Here is a 23,006-nt window from a genome sequence, read left to right on the forward strand (position 1 = left end):
ATATTTTGATTCAGGCGTCGTCTTACCATCTGGCAAGGTCTCATACAGACATGGTTCTGTCCTTTCTGAGGACTCACGGGTGGAAGGTGAATCTAGAAAAGAGTTCATTAATTCCACAGACAAGTGTTCCCTTCTTGGGAACTCTAAAAGACTCCATATCTAAGAACATTTTCTTGACGGAGATCAGAAAGTTAAAGATTCTAAATACATGCCAAGCTCTTCAGTCCAATCCTCGGCCATCAGTGGCTCAATGCAGCAATGAACATCATTCCGTTTGCTCGATTTCATCTCAGACCACTACAGCTGAGCATGCTCAGGCAGTGGAATGGAGATTATGCAAACTTGTCTCCTCAGATAGATCTGGATCATGAGACAAGAGACTCTCTTCTTTGTGAGCATAGAAAGACAGCGCCTCATAGTGCAGATAAACTTCAAAATGTGAGATCACAAGAATACAAACAAATGGAAATATACTCACAAGAGTACTGGCACTCTTATATAAAAAAGAGCGAATGTGCAGGCTGACATTCAGCAGCAGTCAGTACGCTGAAATATGGATCCTCCAATATGTCAAAGGCACAGCCGTGGACTCTCCTCCGTAACACCCAGAGGATCTTCTGTATCGGCACTGTTTGTAATGTGCGGCTTCCACTATGTATTGGAAGTAAGCAGCGGTGTCCGTGAAAACAAGGCTGTATGTAAGTTTGAAAAGCCCCCAGAAAGCAATAGGGTATAATAAGATAAAAAGCTATAACGAAGCTTGGAATAAAAACAGTGGATAATTTATTAGGTGAGCTTAAAATGCGTTTCACGGCCGCAAGCTCCTGGCCGTTTCCTCAGGTTAATTACACATGTTAGTCTTGAACACATTTAAAAAGGGTGCGATAAAATTTCATTGGTCAGTCTTGGACAAATCATAGCTTTGGATACATCGTGAACGTGCATTGCAAGACTAAATATATCGTTGTTAAACATATTTGTCAGAGTCTGGGCACGACCAGTAACATTTTAGAAAACTTGTAAATACAATGTTAATAAAAAAGACATAACGTATGTATAGATGTATTAAAGCGACTCATATGTGCATTTGGTCAGTGCAAGACTAGTAACATTTTAAAATCATTTGTAAATACAATTTTAATTAAAAAGACATAATATGTATGTAAGTATATCTTTGCAACTTGTGTGTGCGTTTGATCCGTACCTCTTTGTATTCAGATACTTCTATAAAAAGTGTAGATCGGGGACTAATGAAAAAACCCAGACTAAAATATATGTGCATTTTATCAATTCTTTTTCGTCTTCAATTATTTATTTAAAGAACCCAAGAACAGAATTGAATATGCCATGTGCTGATGTAAAATATGAGCCCGTGTGCATGTTGAAATAAAGTGAGAAAAAATGTTTCGTCCAAAAAGTGCATGCATATGATATGGAAGATTTATCTTAAAAATGGGGGAAGAACCAACAAATATGTGCAGACAATTCCGAAAAGCGCAATCCTACAGAACACGATAAAACGAAAAAATAATCAAAAAGTCAGTGAAAATTCAAATATGCAATATTTGATGTTTTCTTGGAAGAGACAAAATCGTAATGTCTAGAAGGAAAACGTAAAAAAAGTTCCTTGATTTGTATAAGGATAATGTGTGTTTGTATACTTATACGTTACATGATTTGTGTAATTTATTTTCTGATGGAATGTAAACGAACTTTGTGTTGTATAAACTTATAAATAGAACTTGTGTTATGGACTGACACAAGCTGAGAGCACAATCATAAGGAAAGTTATTGTAAAATATCCTATCAGTGAAATATATGGATATGTGATATGCATATAAAATGCATAGGTATATGTATATAAGCTAGAGGTGATGAAAATCGAAGATGTATGTGTAAGAGGAAAAAACTTTTGAATATAGCAGTAGAGAATAATATATCTCTAAGATACTGAAAGAACTAAAGGTGATGACAATCTCGGAAGTTAATAAGCTGTAGAGTGGTGATAATATACAGAGTATAGGTTTAATCACCTATCTGGAATGGGATTGGTAATTGGAGCAATTCCTACAGTGAAAGGGAAACAAAAATTGGACAAAAACAAAACTCCACATGTTGGTGGACATCAAATAATTGTATAGCGGAGTTCATGTATTTGGATATAAATTTGATAGTACGGTGATTGCTAAAACTGCATGGCCATAAAAGATGGGACATAATGTTACATGTCAGAAATGTATTGGTGTTGCAAATAAAACAATCTATATAATATGCATAAAAAGAGGGGGAGGGAAATAGTAGGCAATGAAAAAATAAAAATATGAACAATGAATATGATGAATGCATCTATCTGTATGTTTAATGTTGTTTTGTGTGTGAGAAGTATATAAGATAAGATAGTCTTGAGAAAGGCCTAATTAAGGCCGAAACGCGTTGACATACTGGTGAGCTTATTTCCAACTTTATTACACTGTGTACAAACAGTTTTGCACTATTGTCTTTTCTTGTTTTTTTACAGGTACTTTGCTTTCCATCACCATTGTTTATTGCTGTTATTGTTTTTTGATTTTCATCTACTGTGTATCACTTTTTTTGGCATTTTGACTTTTATTATTCTTATTTTTATTTTTATATTTTTACTTTTTATATATATATTTTTTTTGTATACACATTTTTTCGTTTTTTTGCTTTTTGGAGGATTCACACTAGGATTATTTCTCTTGTAAGGTGTATCCAGTCCACGGATTCATCCATTATTTGTGGGATATTCTCCTTCCCAACAGGAAGCTGCAAGAGGATCACCCACAGCAGAGCTGTCTATATAGCTCCTCCCCTAACTGCCACCTCCCAGTCATTCTCTTGCAGCTCTCGACAAGGGAAGCAGCTAGAGAGATGTGGTGCATTAATGTAGTTTATCTTCAATCAAAAGTTTGTTATTTTCAAATGGTACCGGAGTTGTACTATTTTAGCCTCAGGCAGAAAGTTGAAGAAGAGTCTGCCTGTGGTCTTTGATGATCTTAGCAGGTTGTAACTAAGATCCATTGCTGTTCTCACACATAACTGAAGAGATGGGTAACTTCAGCTGGGGGAATAGCATGCAGGGTCTCCTGCTCTGAGGTATGTGCAGTTTTAAATTGTTCTAGAGAAATGATAAGCTAGAAAATGCTGACAATACCGGATTTATTTAAGGTAAGCCTGAGTACAGTGATTTAATAACGACTGGTATCATGCTTGCTGTAAAGGGTAATATTTTTATTATTTACTCACATTACTGAATAGATATAACGTTTGCTTGAGGTGTATAAACGTTTATTTCATATTGGTGATAAAACTTTATTCTGGGGCCCAGTTTTTCCACATGGCTGACTAGATTTTGCCTAGGGATAGTTTTTTAAGGCCCTCTCACTGTGAGTACAGGTTGGGAGGGGCCTATTTTCCATTAGTTTTTGCAGCTTGAGACATCCAGCTTCCCTGAAGGAGTCCCCTGAACATATAGGACCTCTCTAAGGGGTTTTTGTGCCTTCCAAAGTCATTGTATGGGCAGGTAGGGCCACAGTAGAGCTGTGGCAGTTTGTTGTGACTGTTTAAAAACGTTTATATCGTTTTTTTTTATACGGTTTTGAAACTAAGGGGTTAATCATCCATTTGCAAGTGGGTGCAATGCTCTTTCAGCCTATTATACACACTGTAAAAATTCCGTAAGATTTACTGCTTTTTTCACTGTTTTAGCAGTTTCTGTGATTGTTTTTTTTTCTTAAAGGCACAGTACCGTTTTTATTTTTTGCTTGTTCACAGTTATTAAAGTGTTTTTCAAGCTTGCTGGTCTCATTACTAGTCTGTTTAAACATGTCTGACATAGAGGAAACTCATTGTTCATTATGTTTAGAAGCCATTGTGGAACCCCCTCTTAGAATGTGTACCAAATGCACTGATTTTACTATAGATTACAAAGACCATATTCTGGCTTTAAAAAAATGTATCACCAGAAGAAATTGACAAGGAGGAAGTTATGCCGTCTAACTCTCCCCACGTGTCAGATCCTATAAATCCCGCTCAGGGGACGCCAAGTACATCTAGCACGCCCATTGCGTATACCTTGCAAGACATGGCGGCAGTTATGAATCATACCCTTACAGAAGTATTATTTAAACTGCCAGGATTGCAAGGAAAGCGAGACAGCTCTGGGACTAGAATAAATACAGAGCTCTCTGACGCTTTAGTAGCTATCTCTGATACACCCTCACAATATAATGAAGCTGAAGCAGGGGAGCTTCAATCTGTGATTTTTCTGATTCAGGGAAGATACTTCAATCTGATTCTGATATGTCTACATTTAAATTTAAGCTTGAACACCTCCGCGTATTGCTCAGGGAGGTTTTAGCAACTCTGGACGACTGTGACACTATTGTAGTCCCAGAGAAATTATGTAGATTGGATAAATACTATGCAGTACCTACTTACACTGATGTTTTTCCAATCCCTAAAAGGTTTTCTGAAATTATTACTAAGGAATGGGATAGACCAGGTGTACCATTCTCTCCCCCTCCTGTTTTTAAAAAGATGTTTCCTATAGACGCCGCTACACGGGACTTATGGCAGACGGTCCCTAAGGTGGAGGGAGCAGTTTCTACTCTAGCTAAGCGTACCACTATCCCTGTCGAGGACAGTTGTGCTTTTCTAGATCCAATGGATAAAAAATTAGAGGGTTACCTTAAGAAAAAAAAATTTCAACAAGGTTTTATTCTCCAGCCTCTGGCATGCATTGCCCCAGTCACTGCTGCCGCGGCTTTCTGGTTTGAGTCCCTAGAGGAGGCTCTACAGGTTGAAACCCTGTTGGAAGATATTGACAAACTTACGGCCCTTAAGCTAGCCAATTCATTTGTTTCTGACACCGTTGTTCATTTAACCAAGCTAATGGCTAAAAATTCAGGTTTTGCTATTCAGGCGCGTAGGGCGCTATGGCTTAAATCCTGGTCAGCTGACGTGACTTTAAAGTCTAAACTTCTCAACATTCCCTTCAAAGGACAGATCCTATTCGGGCCTGGACTGAAGGAGATCATTTCTGACATCACTGGAGGAAAAGGTCACGCCCTTCCTCAGGACAGGTCCAACAAATTAAGGACCAAACAGTCTAGTTTTCGGCCCTTTTGAAACTTCAAGAGTGGCGCAGCTTCAACTTCCTCTAACACAAAACAAGAGGGAACTTTTGCCCAGTCTAAGCCACTCTGGAGACCTAACCAGGCTTGGAACAAGGGGAAACAGGCCAAGAAGCCTGCTGCTGCCTCTAAGACAGCATGAAGGAGCAGCCGGAAACGGATCTAGTAGGGGGCAGACTCTCTCTCTTTGCCCAGGCTTCGGCAAGAGATATCCAGGATCCCTGGGTATTGGAAATTGTGTCCAAGGGTTATCTTCTGGAATTCAAAACCTCTCCCCCAAAAGGGAGATTTCATCTCTCACTTTTATCTGCAAACCAGATAAAGAGAGAAGCATTCTTACATTGTGTTCAAGACCTCCTAGTTATGGGAGTGATCCACCCAGTTCCGCAGGAGGAACAGGGACAGGGCTTTTATTCAAATCTGTTTGTTGTTCCCAAGAAAGAGGGAACATTCAGACCAATCTTAGATCTCAAGATCTTAAACAAATTTCTCAGAGTCCCATCCTTCAAGATGGAGACTATTCGAACCATCCTTCCTATGATCCAGGAGGGTCAATACAGGCACTACCAGTTTGTGGCTCTTCCCTTCGGGTTGGCCACGGCACCAAGAATCTTTACAAAGGTTCTAGGGTCCCTTTTTAGCGGTCCTAAGGCCGCGGGCTATAGCAGTAGCCCCTTACTCAGATGACATTCTGATACAGGCGTCGACTTTTCAAGTTGCCAGGTCTCACACGGACATTGTTCTGGCATTTCTGAGGTCGCATGGGTGGAAAGTGAACGAAGAAAAATTCTCTATCCCCTCTCACAAGAGTTTCCTTCCTAGGAACTCTGATAGATTCTGTAGAAATGAAGATTTACCTGACAAAGGCCAGGTTGTCAAAACTTCTAAATTCCTGCCGTGTTCTTTATTCTACTTCTTGCCCTTCAGTGGCTCAGTGTATGGAAGTAATCGGCTTAATGGTAGCGGCAATGGACATAGTGTCGTTTTGCCCGCCTACATCTCAGACCGCTGCAACTCTGCATGCTCAGTCAGTGGAATGGGGGTTACACAGATTTGTCCCCTCTACTAAATCTGGATCAAGAGACCAGGGATTCTCTTCTCTGGTGGTTATCTCGGGTCCATCTGTCCAAGGGTATGACCTTCCTCAGGCCAGATTGGACAATAGTAACGACAGATGCCAGCCTTCTGGGCTGGGGTGCAGTCTGGAACTCCCTGAAGGCTCAGGGCTTGTGGACTCAGGAGGAGACACTCCTTCCGATAAACATTCTGGAACTAAGATCGATATTCAATGCTCTTCAGGCTTGGCCTCAGCTAGCTGCGGTCAGGTTCATCAGATTTCAGTCGGACAACATCACGACTGTAGCTTACATCAACCATCAAGGGGGAACAAGGAGTTCCCTAGCAATGTTGGAGGTTTCAAAAATAATTCTATGGGCAGAGGTTCACTCTTGCCATCTATCAGCTATCCATATCCCAGGAGTAGAGAACTGGGAGGCGGATTTTCTAAGTCGACAGACTTTTCATCCGGGGGAGTGGGAACTCCATCCGGAGGTGTTTTCACAGTTGATTCAACTTTGGGGCAAACCAGAACTGGATCTCATGGCGTCTCGTCAGAACGCCAAGCTTCCTTGTTACGGGTTCAGGTCCAGGGATCCCAAGGCAGCGCTGATAGATGCTCTAGCAGCGCCTTGGTCTTTCAACCTGGCTTATCTGTTTCCACCGTTTCCTCTGCTCCCTCGTCTGATTGCCAAAATCAAGCAGGAGAGAGCTTCTGTGATTTTGATAGCTCCTGCGTGGCCACGCAGGACTTGGTACGCAGATCTGGTGGACATGTCATCCTTTCCACCTTGGACTCTGCCGCTGAGGCAGGACCTTCTACTTCAAGGTCCCTTCAAACATCCAAATCTAATTTCTCTGCGTCGGTTTTCCGAGTCGGTCATTGATACCTTAATTCAGGCTCGAAAGCCTGTCACCAGGAAAATCTATCATAAGATATGGTGTAAATATCTTCATTGGTGTGAATCCAAGGGTTACTCATGAAGTAAAGTCAGGATTCCCAGGATATTGTCTTTTCTCCAAGAAGGATTGGAGAAGGGATTGTCAGCTAGTTCCTTAAAGGGACAGATTTCTGCTCTGTCTATTCTTTTGCACAAGCGTCTGGCGGATGTTCCAGATGTTCAGGCGTTTTGTCAGGCTTTAGTTAGAATCAAGCCTGTGTTTAAACCTGTTGCTCCGCCATGGAGTTTAAATTTAGTTCTTAAAGTTCTTCAAGGGGTTCCGTTTGAACCTCTGCATTCCATAGATATCAAGCTTTTATCTTGGAAAGTTCTGTTCTTGGTAGCTATCTCTTCGGCTCGAAGAGTTTCAGAGTTATCTGCCTTGCAGTGTGATTCCCCTTATCTGATCTTCCATGCAGATAAGGTAGTTTTGCGTACCAAACCTGGGTTTCTTCCTAAGGTGGTATCCAATAAGAATATCAATCAAGAGATTGTTGTTCCGTCACTGTGTCCTAATCCTTCTTAAAAGAAGGAACGTCTATTACACAATCTTGACGTGGTTCGTGCTTTAAAGTTTTATTTACAAGCTACTAAAGATTTTCGTCAAACATCTGCATTGTTTGTTGTCTACTCTGGACAGAGGAAAGGCCAAAAGGCTTCAGCAACTTATTTCTTTTTGGTTAAGAAGTATAATCTGCTTAGCTTATGAGACTGCTGGCCAGCAGCCTCCTGTAAGAATTACAGCTCATTCCACTAGAGCGGTGGCTTCCACATGGGCCTTTAAAAATGAGGCTTCTGTTGAACAGATTTGTAAGGCGGCGACTTGGTCTTCGCTTCATACTTTTTCTAAATTCTACAAATTTGATACTTTTGCTTCTTCGGAGGCTATTTTTGGGAGAAAGGTCTTACAGACAGTGGTGCCTTCCGTTTAAGCACCTGCCTTGTCCCTCCCTTCATCCGTGTCCTATAGCTTTGGTATTGGTATCCCACAAGTAATGGATGAATCCGTGGACTGGATACACCTTACAAGAGAAAACAAAATTTATGCTTACCTGATAAATTTATTTCTCTTGTGGTGTATCCAGTCCACGGCCCGCCCTGTCATTTTAAGGCAGGTGTTTTTTAATTTTTAAACTACAGTCACCACTGCACCCTATAGTTTCTCCTTTCTCTTGCTTGTCTTTGGTCGAATGACTGGGAGGTGGCAGTTAGGGGAGGAGCTATATAGACAGCTCTGCTGTGGGTGATCCTCTTGCAGCTTCCTGTTGGGAAGGAGAATATCCCACAAGTAATGGATGAATCCATGGACTGGATACACCACAAGAGAAATAAATTTATCAGGTAAGCATACATTTTGTTTTTCCACATTTGGAGCACACATCTCCACAACACTTGGAAGGAGAGATCACTACACTCAAGTATCGTTAGACTTTGATTTGGTATCCCATTTGGGTTTTTTTTGGACTTTATTTAGTCACATTGGACTGCTTTTGAATTTATTTGTGCTTTGTATGTTAATGTACACACCATTTACCACTGGAACACCCACTATTGTACACTAGTTTGCCTAACACTACACATGATTTTCTAACACTTCACATCATTTGTCAAACACCCCACATTGTTACTTAACTATTGCGAGACCCCCCAGTGTAACGCATCGTCTGTTCGGCGCTGTATTAGTGAACTAATCTTTAGCTCATAATTTTATATTTTATTTTATATTTTTACTAATTTATATTTATATCTCTATTTTATCATGGATCCATGAATCTTTTTAAAGTATATTTTTGATGTATAATAAACTGTTTTAACTGTTACGCATTGTCATAGTTAGTTAGCCTTTTAAGCTTTTTAGCGCTTACTCTCTCACCTCCTACTGTTCTATTTCTTGTCAGTCCGCTAGGGGACTGTCTTGGGAGTAAGCTTAAGGCTGTGCCACTTGCGCTTGGTTCACTTATACCCCTCTTAGTATCTGTCAGCAATCTACATTTCAGGAGTGGACAACTGGGATGCAGACTTTTTAAGCAGACAGACGTTTCATCCGGGGGAGTGGAAACTCCATCCGGTGGTCTTTGCCACTCTGATCCTAAGATGGGGCAGGCCGGAATTGGATCTGATGGCGTCTCGTCAGAATGCCAAGCTCCCGAGATACGGATCCAGATCAAAGGATCCTCAGGCCGAACTGATAGATGCCTTGGCAGTGCCTTGGTCATTCAACCTAGCTTATGTGTTTCCACCGTTTGCTCTCCTTCCCCGGGTGATTGCTCGGTTCAAACAGGAGAGGGCTTCAGTAATTCTAATCGCGCCTGCGTGGCCTCGCAGTACTTGGTTTGCCGATCTAGTGGACATGTCCTCTTTACCGCTGTGGAAGCTTCCATTGAGGCAGGACCTTCTCATTCAGGGACCTTTTAAACACCCCAATCTAGTTTCTCTGCTGCTGACTGCTTGGAGATTGAACGCTTGATTTTATCTAAGCTGGGGTTCTCTGATTCGGTTATTGATACTTTGATTCAGGCACATAAGCCTGTTACTAGAAAGATCTACCATAAGATATGGTGCAAATATCTTTATTGGTGCGAATCCAAGGGCTACTCATGGAGTAGAGTTAGGATTCCCAGAATTCTGTCTTTTCTCCAAGAAGGATTGGACAAAGGGTTATCAGCAAGTTCCTTAAAGGGACAAATATCTGCTTTGTCCATTTTACTACACAAACGTTTGGCATAGGTTCCAGACATTCAGTCTTTTCTCCAACATAGGTGTGTCCGGTCCACGGCGTCATCCTTACTTGTGGGATATTCTCTTCCCCAACAGGAAATGGCAAAGAGCCCAGCAAAGCTGGTCACATGATCCCTCCTAGGCTCCGCCTACCCCAGTCATTCTCTTTGCCGTTGTACAGGCAACATCTCCACGGAGATGGCTTAGAGTTTTTTAGTGTTTAACTGTAGTTTTTATTATTCAATCAAGAGTTTGTTATTTTGAAATAGTGCTGGTATGTACTATTTACTCAGAAACAGAAAAGAGATGAAGATTTCTGTTTGTATGAGGAAAATGATTTTAGCAACCGTCACTAAAATCCATGGCTGTTCCACACAGGACTGTTGAGAGCAATTAACTTCAGTTGGGGGAACAGTGAGCAGTCTCTTGCTGCTTGAGGTATGACACATTCTAACAAGACGATGTAATGCTGGAAGCTGTCATTTTCCCTCTGGGATCCGGTAAGCCATGTTTATTACGATTGTAAATAAGGGCTTCAAAAAGGGCTTATTAAGACTGTAGACTTTTTTTGGGCTAAATCGATTGATTATTAACACATATTTAGCCTTGAGGAATCATTTTATCTGGGTATTTTGATATAATAATATCGGCAGGCACTGTTTTAGACACCTTATTCTTTAGGGGCTTTCCCAAAGCATAGGCAGAGCCTCATTTTCGCGCCGGTGTTGCGCACTTGTTTTTGAGAGGCATGGCATGCAGTCGCATGTGAGAGGAGCTCTGATACTTAGAAAAGACTTTCTGAAGGCGTCATTTGGTATCGTATTCCCCTTGGGGCTTGGTTGGGTCTCAGCAAAGCAGATACCAGGGACTGTAAGGGGTTAAAGTTCAAAACGGCTCCGGTTCCGTTATTTTAAGGGTTAAAGCTTCCAAATTTGGTGTGCAATACTTTTAAGGCTTTAAGACACTGTGGTGAAAATTTGGTGAATTTTGAACAATTCCTTCATGTTTTTTCGCATTTGCAGTAATAAAGTGTGTTCAGTTTAAAATTTAAAGTGACAGTAACGGTTTTATTTTAAAACGTTTTTTGTACTTGTTATCAAGTTTATGCCTGTTTAACATGTCTGAACTACCAGATAGACTGTGTTCTGAATGTGGGGAAGCCAGAATTCCTATTCATTTAAATAAATGTGATTTATGTGACAATGACAATGATGCCCAAGATGATTCCTCAAGTGAGGGGAGTAAGCATGGTACTGCATCATTCCCTCCTTCGTCTACACGAGTCTTGCCCACTCAGGAGGCCCCTAGTACATCTAGCGCGCCAATACTCCTTACTATGCAACAATTAACGGCTGTAATGGATAATTCTGTCAAAAACATTTTAGCCAAAATGAACACTTATCAGCGTAAGCGCGACTGCTCTGTTTTAGATACTGAAGAGCATGACGACGCTGATATTAATATTTCTGAAGGGCCCCTAACTCAGTCTGATGGGGCCAGGGAGGTTTTGTCTGAGGGAGAAATTACTGATTCAGGGAACATTTCTCAACAAGCTGAACCTGATGTGATTGCATTTAAATTTAAGTTGGAACATCTCCGCATTCTGCTTAAGGAGGTATTATCCACTCTGGATGATTGTGACAAGTTGGTCATCCCAGAGAAACTATGTAAAATGGACAAGTTCCTAGAGGTGCCGGGGCTCCCAGAAGCTTTTCCTATACCCAAGCGGGTGGCGGACATTGTTAATAAAGAATGGGAAAGGCCCGGTATTCCTTTCGTCCCTCCCCCCATATTTAAAAAATTGTTTCCTATGGTCGACCCCAGAAAGGACTTATGGCAGACAGTCCCCAAGGTCGAGGGAGCGGTTTCCACTTTAAACAAACGCACCACTATACCCATAGAGGATAGTTGTGCTTTCAAAGATCCTATGGATAAAAAATTAGAAGGTTTGCTTAAAAAGATGTTTGTTCAGCAGGGTTACCTTCTACAACCAATTTCATGCATTGTCCCTGTCGCTACAGCCGCATGTTTCTGGTTCGATGAGCTGATAAAGGCGGTCGACAGTGATTCTCCTCCTTATGAGGAGATTATGGACAGAATCAATGCTCTCAAATTGGCTAATTCTTTCACCCTAGACGCCACTTTGCAATTGGCTAGGTTAGCGGCTAAGAATTCTGGGTTTGCTATTGTGGCGCGCAGAGCGCTTTGGTTGAAATCTTGGTCGGCTGATGCGTCTTCCAAGAACAAGTTACTTAACATTCCTTTCAAGGGGAAAACGCTGTTTGGCCCTGACTTGAAAGAGATTATCTCGGATATCACTGGGGGTAAGGGCCACGCCCTTCCTCAGGATCGGCCTTTCAAGGCAAAAAATAAACCTAATTTTCGTCCCTTTCGTAGAAACGGACCAGCCCAAAGTGCTACGTCCTCTAAGCAAGAGGGTAATACTTCTCAAGCCAAGCCAGCTTGGGGACCAATGCAAGGCTGGAACAAGGGAAAGCAGGCCAAGAAACCTGCCACTGCTACCAAGACAGCATGAAATGTTGGCCCCCGATCCGGGACCGGATCTGGTGGGGGGCAGACTCTCTCTCTTCGCTCAGGCTTGGGCAAGAGATGTTCTGGATCCTTGGGCGCTAGAAATAGTCTCCCAAGGTTATCTTCTGGAATTCAAGGGACTTCCCCCAAGGGGGAGGTTCCACAGGTCTCAGTTGTCTTCAGACCACATAAAAAGACAGGCATTCTTACATTGTGTAGAAGACCTGTTAAAAATGGGAGTGATTCATCCCGTTCCATTAAGAGAACAAGGGATGGGGTTCTACTCCAATCTGTTTATAGTTCCCAAAAAAGAGGGAACGTTCAGACCAATTTTAGATCTCAAGATCTTAAACAAGTTTCTCAAGGTTCCATCGTTCAAGATGGAAACCATTCGAACTATTCTTCCTTCCATCCAGGAAGGTCAATTCATGACCACGGTGGATTTAAAGGATGCGTATCTACATATTCCTATCCACAAGGAACATCATCGGTTCCTGAGGTTCGCATTCCTGGACAAACATTACCAGTTCGTGGAGCTTCCTTTCGGATTAGCCACTGCTCCAAGGATTTTCACAAAGGTACTAGGGTCCCTTCTAGCTGTGCTAAGACCAAGGGGCATTGCTGTAGTACCTTACTTGGACGACATTCTGATTCAAGCGTCGTCCCTTCCTCAAGCAAAGGCTCACACGGACATTGTCCTGGCCTTTCTCAGATCTCACGGATGGAAAGTGAACGTGGAAAAGAGTTCTCTATCTCCGTCAACAAGGGTTCCCTTCTTGGGAACAATAATAGACTCCTTAGAAATGAGGATTTTTCTGACAGAGGCCAGAAAAACAAAACTTCTAGACTCTTGTCGGATACTTCATTCCGTTCCTCTTCCTTCCATAGCTCAGTGCATGGAAGTGATCGGGTTGATGGTAGCGGCAATGGACATAGTTCCTTTTGCACGCATTCATCTAAGACCATTACAACTGTGCATGCTCAGTCAGTGGAATGGGGACTATACAGACTTGTCTCCGAAGATACAAGTAAATCAGAGGACCAGAGACTCACTCCGTTGGTGGCTGTCCCTGGACAACCTGTCACGAGGGATGACATTCCGCAGACCAGAGTGGGTCATTGTCACGACCGACGCCAGTCTGATGGGCTGGGGCGCGGTCTGGGGATCCCTGAAAGCTCAGGGTCTTTGGTCTCGGGAAGAATCTCTTCTACCGATAAATATTCTGGAACTGAGAGCGATATTCAATGCTCTCAAGGCTTGGCCTCAGCTAGCGAGGGCCAAGTTCATACGGTTTCAATCAGACAACATGACAACTGTTGCGTACATCAACCATCAGGGGGGAACAAGGAGTTCCCTGGCGATGGAAGAAGTGACCAAAATCATTCTATGGGCGGAGTCTCACTCCTGCCACCTGTCTGCTATCCACATCCCAGGAGTGGAAAATTGGGAAGCGGATTTTCTGAGTCGTCAGACATTGCATCCGGGGGAGTGGGAACTCCATCCGGAAATCTTTGCCCAAGTCACTCAGCTGTGGGGCATTCCAGACATGGATCTGATGGCCTCTCGTCAGAACTTCAAAGTTCCTTGCTACGGGTCCAGATCCAGGGATCCCAAGGCGGCTCTAGTGGATGCACTAGTAGCACCTTGGACCTTCAAACTAGCTTATGTGTTCCCGCCGTTTCCTCTCATCCCCAGGCTGGTAGCCAGGATCAATCAGGAGAGGGCGTCGGTGATCTTGATAGCTCCTGCGTGGCCACGCAGGACTTGGTACGCAGATCTGGTGAATATGTCATCGGCTCCTCCTTGGAAGCTACCTTTGAGACGAGACCTTCTTGTTCAGGGTCCGTTCGAACATCCGAATCTGGTTTCACTCCAGCTGACTGCTTGGAGATTGAACGCTTGATCTTATCGAAGCGAGGATTCTCAGATTCTGTTATCGATACTCTTGTTCAGGCCAGAAAGCCTGTAACTAGAAAGATTTACCACAAAATTTGGAAAAAATATATCTGTTGGTGTGAATCTAAAGGATTCCCTTGGGACAAGGTTAAGATTCCTAGGATTCTATCCTTCCTTCAAGAAGGATTGGAAAAAGGATTATCTGCAAGTTCCCTGAAGGGACAGATTTCTGCCTTGTCTGTGTTACTTCACAAAAAGCTGGCCGCTGTGCCAGATGTTCAAGCCTTTGTTCAGGCTCTGGTTAGAATTAAGCCTGTTTACAAACCTTTGACTCCTCCTTGGAGTCTCAATTTAGTTCTTTCAGTTCTTAAGGGGGTTCCGTTTGAACCCTTGCATTCCGTTGATATTAAGTTATTATCTTGGAAAGTTTTGTTTTTAGTTGCAATTTCTTCTGCTAGAAGAGTTTCAGAATTATCTGCTCTGCAGTGTTCTCCTCCTTATCTGGTGTTCCATGCAGATAAGGTGGTTTTACGTACTAAACCTGGTTTTCTTCCAAAAGTTGTTTCTAACAAAAACATTAACCAGGAGATTATCGTACCTTCTCTGTGTCCGAAACCAGTTTCAAAGAAGGAACGTTTGTTGCACAATTTGGATGTTGTTCGCGCTCTAAAATTCTATTTAGATGCTACAAAGGATTTTAGACAAACATCTTCCTTGTTTGTTGTTTATTCCGGTAAAAGGAGAGGTCAAAAAGCAACTTCTACCTCTCTCTCTTTTTGGATTAAAAGCATCATCAGATTGGCTTACGAGACTGCCGGACGGCAGCCTCCCGAAAGAATCACAGCTCATTCCACTAGGGCTGTGGCTTCCACATGGGCCTTCAAGAACGAGGCTTCTGTTGATCAGATATGTAGGGCAGCGACTTGGTCTTCACTGCACACTTTTACCAAATTTTACAAGTTTGATACTTTTGCTTCTTCTGAGGCTATTTTTGGGAGAAAGGTTTTGCAAGCCGTGGTGCCTTCCATTTAGGTGACCTGATTTGCTCCCTCCCTTCATCCGTGTCCTAAAGCTTTGGTATTGGTTCCCACAAGTAAGGATGACGCCGTGGACCGGACACACCTATGTTGGAGAAAACAGAATTTATGTTTACCTGATAAATTACTTTCTCCAACGGTGTGTCCGGTCCACGGCCCGCCCTGTTTTTTTTAATCAGGTCTGATAATTTATTTTCTTTAACTACAGTCACCACGGTACCATATGGTTTCTCCTATGCAAATATTCCTCCTTAACGTCGGTCGAATGACTGGGGTAGGCGGAGCCTAGGAGGGATCATGTGACCAGCTTTGCTGGGCTCTTTGCCATTTCCTGTTGGGGAAGAGAATATCCCACAAGTAAGGATGACGCCGTGGACCGGACACACCGTTGGAGAAAGTAATTTATCAGGTAAACATAAATTCTGTTTTTGTCAGGCTCTGACCAGAATCAAGCCTGTGTTGAGACCAATTGCTCCACCCTGAAGTTTGAATTTAGTTCTTAACGTTCTTCAAGGGGTACCGTTTGAACCCATGCATTCCATAGATATTAAGTTGTTATCTTGGAAAGTTTTGTTTTTGGTTGCTATTTCTTCTGCTCGTAGAGTTTCTGAGCTTTCAGCGTTACAATGTGACTCGCCTTATCTTATCTTCCATTCTGATAAGGTGGTTTTACGTACCAAACCTGGATTCCTTCCTAAGGTTGTTTCAAATAAGAATATTAATCAGGAAATTGTTGTTCCTTTATTATGTCCTAATCCTTCTTCTAAGAAGGAGCGTCTGTTGCATAACTTGGACGTGGTCCGTGCCCTGAAGTTTTACTTGCAGGCGACTAAGTATTTTCGGCAATCATCTTCATTATTTGTTGTTTTTTCTGGAAAGCGTAGGGGCCAGAAAGCTACGGCTACCTCTTTTTCTTTTTGGCTGAAGAGTATCATCCGTCTGGCATATGAGACTGCTGGACAGCATCCTCCTGAACGAATTACGGCTCATTCCACTAGGGCTGTGGCATCCTCTTGGGCATTTAAAAGCGATGCTACTGTTGAGCAGATTTGCAAGGCTGCAACTTGGTCGTCTCTTCACACTTTTTCCAAATTTTCCAAATTTGATACTTTTGCTTCTTCTGAGGCTGGTTTTGGGAGAAAGGTTCTTCAAGCAGTGGTGCCTTCCGTTTAGGTTCTTGTCCCTCCCTTTCATCTGTGTCCTGTAGCTTTGGTATTGTATCCCATAAGTAAGGATGAAATCCGTGGACTCGTCATATCTTGTAAAAGAAAAGGAAATTTATGCTTACCTGATAAATTTATTTCTTTTACGATATGACAAGTCCACGGCCCACCCTGTCATTTCTAAGACAGGTATGTACTTATTTTTATTAAACTTCAGTCACCTCTGCACCTTTAGCTTTTCCTTTCTCTTCCTAACTTCGGTCGAATGACTGGAGGTGGAGGGAAGGGAGGAGCTATATATACAGCTCTGCTGTGGTGCTCTTTGCCACTTCCTGTTAGCAGGAGGTTAATATCCCACAAGTAAGGATGAAATCCGTGGACTCGTCATATCGTAAAAGAAATACATTTATCAGGTAAGCATAAATTTCCTTTTTTAAAGCAGAGCTGTTTGTTCTGTTTTTTTTACTGGAGTCTAGCTGTGTTCCACTTCAGTCTCTTCAGCTGTGGTGGCTTTTGAGCACTTGAAACTGGTGGGATTTTTCATTTCACTGTGCCTTTCATGTTCGTTGCTGCTCTACCCTGAATGCCTGATTAACTTTAGTCAGTCCTTCATTTGTTCCACAGGTCTATGGAGGGAGGAATCCTTTCCATATCTGTGAGCTACCCTGCTGCCAGGCAGATGTTACTTAGGTAAGTTTTTATTTCTTTATTAATAGAGAGTTTGTCACTTTGATGGGTACAGGGACTGTTAAACCGGTGTGGGTTTATATTTGGGCAGTATTTGGGCACTGGTTGACACTCAGGAGAGGCTCTATGTTTTTTTGTTTTTGTTTTAAATTTCCCCACTGTAATGGAAGTCAGTCTTTTAGCCATGCCCACGAAGGGGTGGGGCTTAGTCTGTTTGGCAGTTTTCATGGCTTTCCAAGGCTGCTGGGTCCAGATTGTCAATATTTTTCAGCTTCAGGAGGTCAGGTAGGCACTTCAACAGGATATGTTGAGGTAAGGAGGCTGCCTGAAGGTGTTTTTTAGTTTTTAAAGCAGTCGTATTTTTTTGCAGTAAAAAAAGTTGCAGTTTAAAATTTAAAGTGACAGTAACTTTTTTTTTTTTTTTAAGCCAATTTGATTTGTTTTTGGTAAAGATGGAAGACGCTTTGCAAGATGTTACATGCAGCTTGTGTTTTGATTCTAATGTGGAACCTCCAATGCCTTTTTGTGCCTCATGTATTGAGAGGACCTTACAGTGTAGGGAAAAGATTTTTCCTGAGCCATCATTAGCTGGGATGGATGCTGTTCAGGGGTCTCCTGTTCAGAATATGCCGCAGCTTTCTCCTCATGTGTCCCTTCATTCAGTGTCATCTCATGCAGTGCCCAGTGTTTCTACTCCCGTTGGAGTTTCCTTGCAGGACATTTCTACCCATATATTCTCTGAGGTAACTAATACCCTGGCGACTTTTCCTGCTTTCAGGGAAAGCGTAAAAGGAGATTTAAGGATTCAGTTGTCAAGGTATCTGAATCAAGTATGGCTATGCTGAATGTTTCTTCCCATAGGTCTGAGGGGGAGGATTCTTCCATAGCGTCTGAGGGGGAAATTTCAGATTCAGAGAGTATGGTTGTTTCTTATGATTCTGAAGCAGTGATTTTTAGATTTAAGCTTGAACACCTCTGTGCGCTTCTTAAAGAGGTTTTGGCTACTTTGGAGGATTCTGATACTACGTTCGTAGTTATTCCAAAGAAATCTAATAAACTTAACAAGTATTTTGATGTTCCCTCAGAGGTGGAGGTTTTTCCTGTTCCTGACCGTGCTTCTGAGATTATTGCATAGGAGTGGAAGAAGCCAGGGGTTCCTTTTTCCCCCTTCTCCTATGTTTAAGAAAATGTTACCAATTGCTGATTCTGTTAGGGAGTCTTGGCAGACAGTCCCCAAGGTGGAGGGAGCGATTTCCACCTTGGCTAAGAGGACCACTATTCCCATTGAGGATAGCTTTTCTTTTAAAGATACTATGGATAAGAAGTTGGAGGCGTTGCTTAAAAGAATTTATGTTCACCAGTGTCTGGAATGGCAGCCTGCGGTGTGTATTGCTACTGTTACCAGTGCGGCAGCATATTGGTTTGATGCTTTGTCTGATTCCATTCAGACGTATGCACTTATGGAGGAGATCCAAGATAGGATTAAGGCTCTTAGGTTAGCTAATTCATTTATCACAGATGCCTCTTTACAGGTCATTAGGTTGGGAGAAAAAATTCTGGTTTTGCTGTTTTGGCTCGCAAGGCATTATGGTTGAAGTCATGGTCTGCGGATGTGTCGTCAAAATCTAAGCTTTTGTCTATTCCTTACAAGGGTAAAACTTTGTTTGGGCCAGGATTAGCTGAAATTATTTCTGATATTACGGGAGGTAAGGGTCATTCTCTCCCTCAAGATTTTTGTTTTTTTCGAAACTTTTTAGGCAAACCTTCCCCTTCCTCTGCTAAGCAGGAACAGTCTAATTCCTCCTGGAAGTCCAATCAGGCCTGGAACAAGGGGAAGCAGTCTAAGAAGACTGTCTCTGACTCAAAGTCAGCATGAGGTGTCTGCCAGGTCCGGGAGCGGATCATGTGGGGGGGCAGACTTTCCCTGTTCGCTCAGGCTTCGGTTCGGAATGTTTCGGATCCCTGGGCAGTGGACGTAGTGTCCCAAGGGTACAAATTGGAGTTAAAAAGTTTTCCTCCCAGGGGCAGGTTCCATCTTTTAGGGTTATCTGTAACCAGATAAAAAGAGAGGCATTTTTAAAATGTGTTTAGGATCTGTCCGACCTGGGAGTAATAGTTCCTGTTCCAATACAGGAACAAGGTCTGTTTCTGGTTCTCAAAAAAGAGGGAACTTTCCGACCAATTCTAGATCTCAAGAGTGTAAACAAATTCCTCAGAGTTCCGTCTTTCAAGATGGACACTATTCGCTCCATCCTTCCTCTGGTTCAGGAAGGTCAGTTCATGACTACTGTGGATTTAAAGGATGTGTATCTACATATTCCCATCCACAAAGATTATCACAAGTTTCTGAGATTTGCGTTCCTAGACAAACATTTTCAATTTGTGCCCCTTCCTTTTGGTCTGGCAAAGGCTCCCAGAATTTTCTCAAAGGTCCTGGGAGCGTTGTTGGCAGTTCTCTGATTGTGGGGTGTTGCAGTAGCGCCTTATCTGGACGACATTCTGGTCCAGGCATGATCTTTTCAAAAAGCAAACTCCCACACGGAGTTGTTGTTGTCTTTTCTGTGCTCCCATGGTTGGAAGGTGGATTTAGGAAAAAGTTTCTTGGTTCCATCTTTAAGGGTGGTATTCTTGGGAACCATTATCGATTCATTAGAGATGAAGATTTTTCTGACAGAAGCCAGAAGAACAAAGATCTTCAATTCTTGTCTTGCCCTTCAGTCCTCTCCTCGGCCGTCAGTGGCTCAGTGTATGGAGGTAATCGGTCTGATGGTGTTAACTATGGACATCATTCCGTTTGCTCGGTTCCATCTCAGGCCTCTGCAGTTATGCACGCTCAGTCAATGGAAAGGGGATTATGCAGGTCTGTCTCCGCAAATTGTTCTGGATCAGGTGACAAAAGATTATTTTCTGTGGTGGTTGTCTCAGGAAGATCTCACTCAGGGAACTTGCTTTTGCAGGCCTTCCTAGGTAATTGTGACCACGGATGCCAGCCTGCTGGGATGGGGAGCTGTCTGGGGCTCATTAAAGGCTCAGGGTCTATGGACTCGGGAGGAAGCGCTTCTTCCCATAAACATCTTAGAGCTGAGGGCAATCTTCAATGCTCTTCTGGCCTGGTCTCAGTTACCTTCAACCCAGTTTATCAGGTTTCAGTCAGACAATATAATGTCAGTGGCTTACATCAATCATCAGGGAGGATCTCGGAGTTCCTTAGCCAGGATTATTCAGTGGGCAGAGAGCCACCATTGCTGTCTGTCTGCAATCCACATTCCAGGGGTGGACTACTGGGAGGCGGATTTTCTGAGCAGACAGACGTTTCATCCAGGGGAGTGGGAACTTCACCCGGAGGTGTTTGCCAACTTGGTTCGCAAGGGGGGCAGCCAGAGCTGGATCTCATGGCATGCCAAGCTTCCTAGGTACGGGTCGAGGTCGAGAGATCCTCGGGCTGTGCTAATAGATGCGCTGGCAGTTCCTTGGGACTTCAGCCTAGCGTATGTGTTTCCTCCGTTTGCTCTCCTTCCACGAGTTATTGCTTGAATCAGACAGGAGAGGGCGTCAGTGATTCTCATTGCTCCGGCATGGCCTCACAGAATCTGGTATGCGGATCTGATGGAGATGTCATTTCTTCCACCTTGGAGTCTTCCGTTAAGGAAGGACCTTCTACTTCAGGGGCCCTTCCTTCATCCAAATCTCCTTTTTCTAAAGCTGACTGCTTGGAGATTGAACGCTTGATTCTTTCTAATCGTGGGTTTTCAGAGTCGGTCATTGAGACTATGATTCAGGCTTGCAAACCTGTTACTAGAAACATTTACTATAAGATATGGCGTAAATATCTTTATTGGTGTGAATCCAAAGGCTACTCTTGGAGTAGAGTTAGGATTCCTAGGAGGGTCTGGTGAAGGGTTTAGCTGCAAGTACCCTGAAGGGTCAAATTTCTGCTTTATATATTTTGTTGCACAAGCGTCTGGCAGATGTGTCAGATGTGCAGTCTTTTTGTCAGGCCCTGTTTAGAATCTGGCCTACGTTTAAGTTTGCTACTCCTCCATGGAGTCTTAATTTGGTTCTTAGAGTTCTTCAAAAGGCTCCGTTTGAGCCTATGCATTCTTTGGATATTAAAATGTTAACCTGGAAGGTTTTGTTTTTGGTTGCTATCTGTTTGGCTAGAAGAGTTTTGGAGCTCTTAGCACTGCAGTGTGAATCTCCTTACCTTATTTTTCATTCTGATAAGGTGGTACTGCGTACTGCCTTAGGTTTCCTTACAAAAGTGGTTTCGGATAGGAATATTAATCAAGAAATTGGTTTTCTTTCTTTGTGTCCTCAGAAGGAGTGTTTGTTGCAGAACCTGGATGGGGTTCGTGCATTTAAATATTATTTACAGGCTTCTAAGGATTTTCGCCAGTCTTCTTTGTTTGTTGTTTTCTGGAAAACGCAAGGGTCAGAAAGCTACGGCTACTTCTCTTTCTTTTTGGTTGAGGAGTGTTATTCGTTTGGCATATGAGACTGCTGGACAGCAGCCTCCTAAGAAAATCACGGCTCATTCCACAAGTGCTGTTTCCTCATCTTGGGCCTTTAAAAATGAAGCTTCTGTGGAACAGATTTGCATAGCTGCCACTTGGTCATCTTTACACATTTTTTCTAAATTTCTAAATTTTTTCTAAAAATTTTTTCTGGTTGAATGACTGGAGGTTATGGGCAAGGGGGTGATATTTAACAGCTTTGCTGTGGTGCTCTTTGCCGCCTCCTGCTGGACAGGAGTGATATCCCAACAGTAATTAAGATGATCCGTGGACTCACTATATCCGGTAATAAATAAATTTATCAGGTAAGCATAAAATATGTTTTTGCACAGCTTCTCTTTTCTTCCCATCCATCGTGTAAGTTTTCTAAACCTAAAAACTAGAATTGTTGAAAAAAATTCAAAGAAAACTTTGGGCAAGATTACTTTAATCAAATTTAATGAAAGCGTTATTTGCGCTCCACTGTGTAATACCAGTGAATGCTAATCACGAGAGCACACTTCCATAGGCTCCAATGCGGCATCAGAACTTCAGTGCCAGTGAAGGGGGCAAGTCTCGCAACTATGGCAGCAAATATAAATATGTATGTATATGCTGATATACATATATATTTATGTGTTAATATGTATATACACACATAAACACATAAATATATATGTATATATGCAGATACATATACTGTATATTTACTGGGAACACACAGTTCCCATAGACTGCAATGTAATGGCACTTTTCAGTGCTGTTACTTTTCGAACGCCACACTCACACCTTTAACCCCAAAATACTGCCTAGTGCAGTAATTTTATTGAAAAATAAAGATGCTACCATCTTTATTTTTTAATAAATACACTAGATAGTATTTTGGAGCCATTTGGGGCAGATTTATCAAATTAATCAGAGATCTGATCTCTGGTTAATTTTACAAGCATTAATTGCTACCATGAGCTTGCGGTAGCAATAACCAGCCACTTATAATGGCTGATTAAATATCCCGTGTCCGCAAACGGGCAAATTTGCGTACTAATTTAGTGCTCCACCTGTAATCTAGCTCTTAATTGTTAAAAAGGTGCTATTTTGTAATGTAGATGCTTGAAACTTTTCCAGCATTTTTTTTTATTTTCTTTGTGGCCCTTTTGAAAAGTAGCCCTTTGTAACATTTTTTTATGTTTTGTCTTTCTAGAAAGCTGAAGATATTTTAAAAAAAATATTGCGCATGATACAAGATTTAAAGGAGAGGTAAATGCTATATTTTTAGTTTTAAACTTATTGGAATTGTATTAATCCTGTTTTTTTAATACTTTTTTT

General features: G+C 42.3%; 1 protein-coding gene across 1 annotated transcript in view; it reads left to right on the plus strand.

Annotated features, from left to right (window-relative positions):
- Nucleotides 1–23,006, plus strand: part of RNF213 (ring finger protein 213) — an 881,087-nt gene that overhangs the window by 392,418 nt on the left and 465,663 nt on the right. Inside the window, exon 9 of the mRNA XM_053706514.1 lies at nt 22,882–22,937. Within this exon, the coding sequence (XP_053562489.1) occupies nt 22,882–22,937 (56 nt within the window). The remainder of the gene's footprint in view (nt 1–22,881; nt 22,938–23,006) is intronic.

Source organism: Bombina bombina, chromosome 1 (assembly GCF_027579735.1).
Source record: "Bombina bombina isolate aBomBom1 chromosome 1, aBomBom1.pri, whole genome shotgun sequence".
Lineage (NCBI taxonomy): Eukaryota > Metazoa > Chordata > Amphibia > Anura > Bombinatoridae > Bombina > Bombina bombina.